This window comes from Auxenochlorella protothecoides, assembly GCF_000733215.1.
Source record: "Auxenochlorella protothecoides strain 0710 unplaced genomic scaffold scaffold14, whole genome shotgun sequence".
In the NCBI taxonomy this organism is placed as follows: domain Eukaryota; kingdom Viridiplantae; phylum Chlorophyta; class Trebouxiophyceae; order Chlorellales; family Chlorellaceae; genus Auxenochlorella; species Auxenochlorella protothecoides.
In genome coordinates this window covers 62,519-64,285 of record NW_011934251.1, presented here as the reverse complement: position 1 = coordinate 64,285, position 1,767 = coordinate 62,519, and the positions used below count along the sequence as shown (strand labels likewise).

The following is a 1,767-nucleotide window of genomic DNA, read 5'->3' as shown; positions in this document are numbered from 1 at the left end:
TGCATTCTAGGTGACTTCAGGACACCAAACGTTCCACAAGGTGGAAAGGCACATGGGCAATCCAGGTACCTCCAGACGGGTGTCCGACACCCGTCTTCCGAATCGCTGTCTGACACAGAATTCTTGGCACTGCCAGACGTCGAGCGAAGACCTGCCCAGGAGACCCACCTGAAGCCACACCTTGAGGGGGCGCGTATCCCTGTTCCTTGGACATGACAATCCCTGAAGGTACCATAGTTACGATTGTACCAACTTCGAGTCAAAACCCACACGCTTTCCGATATTCGTATCATCAACCATCTAAACTCCATCTTACAGGCAAGGATGGGCGTCCTTCGTGTGTGCCTGCTCTTGCTCGCCGTGCAGATTGTCGCCGGTCGCTCAGGTGGGGTGGGTGGCACGGGGTGGTTGTCCTGCACCCTCCCTTTCATGCCCGAACCCTTCCCGAAACCTGGTTGCAACGTTCTCGAATATAAAGGTTGATGTACATGCCTCATCCTCGGCTGGATCCCTCCGACTGCAGGCGGCTTCGTGGTGGACAGCCATGACCGGTCGCTGCTGGCCGCCAAGAAGGACTGGCTCCACGAGTGGGACGAGAAGACCCTCGTGAAGGCTTGGGATGGCTTCCACTCGACTGGTGGTTCGAAGAAGAACGGGGATGGATCTTCCGGTGGCAAGATCAAGAAGGAGAAGTTCGACATCGACGGATGGTTCGGCTTCCTCAAGGGGCAGCATCAGGCTGGTCCCGGCAAGTCTACCGGCGGCTCCAAGGGATCCTCGAAGTCCTCAAAGCCAGAGAAGGAATTCCCCGACTTCTTCAAGTTCTTGAAGACGAAGTGGGGCAAGGGCAAGAACTGAGCACGCCAAACAAGAGAGCACCGATGCGCATGCACAAACACAACCTTTGGCCTGGGCAGGACTTGCTTCCCACTCAACGCCATCGACCACAACCACTTGCAGTTTTGTCCCTCGCAAGTCAGTTTTCTAACCGCTTAAGTTGTCTAGACTCTCTCACCCGGGTTGGCATTCAGCAGCTTGTTCCCGTCCATGAGCGATGTAATAGCGTCACGTAGATCGTAGTGCACCCAGACTGAGCGCCACACCCAGTCAGCCGCTGGGAGGGATGGTATCAAGCACCCCGGACCCCTTGAAGCCTAGACGTGTCTGCCTGCCCGATTGGCTTTCGAGGTTTCCAGTGAGTTGGTCATCGCCATGAGTCAATTCTTCAACATCGACATGGGGGTGACTGTGCGGTCCTTGTGCCCTTAAATCATAATATCAGACTCCAACAACTGTCGTAGCATGCTGTAGGGGCGATCCTTGATCTTCATGGGTGTCAAGACAAGATTGCAGTAACCGAATCGTTCACCAGTACCATACTCCCTCCTCCCGGTAGTACCACCCCCCAGTCGCCGGCACTTATCAAGCACGTCTTCGCACTTGGAGCCAGAATCGTATTCTCTGCTTGGCAATCTGGAAGTACTTGGAGACGATCATGATGCTCAGATTACCGGTGCTGGATTCCAGCACTGGGCCCACAACCCTGTGGGGCGATGGCAGCTTGCCTATGAGCTGAGCTCACGAGTCCCCCAGAGACTTAATGTTCGCACGAACAACACAAATGAAGCTGAGATGCATGCGGGGTGAGGCACCCTCACCTCTCCGTGGCATCAAGAACTTGACATCTGATGGAGTAGGAACTCCTGGACCGTACGGGTGAGTAGCATGGAAGTGCAGCAGGCCCTATGGCATGTCGGCATTGAAGTC

The 1,767-nt window shown here is 55.2% G+C and overlaps 1 protein-coding gene across 1 annotated transcript; it reads left to right on the top strand.

The window, feature by feature from the left end:
• Positions 1 to 324: 324 nt before the first annotated feature.
• F751_1427 (hypothetical protein) lies at positions 325 to 858 on the top strand (the record flags this gene model as incomplete). The annotated part of the gene is made up of 2 exons (XM_011400407.1): positions 325 to 385; positions 524 to 858. The coding sequence occupies 2 exons, from the start codon at positions 325 to 327 to the stop codon at positions 856 to 858; spliced, it is 396 nt and encodes a 131-aa protein (XP_011398709.1).
• Positions 859 to 1,767: the final 909 nt, after the last annotated feature.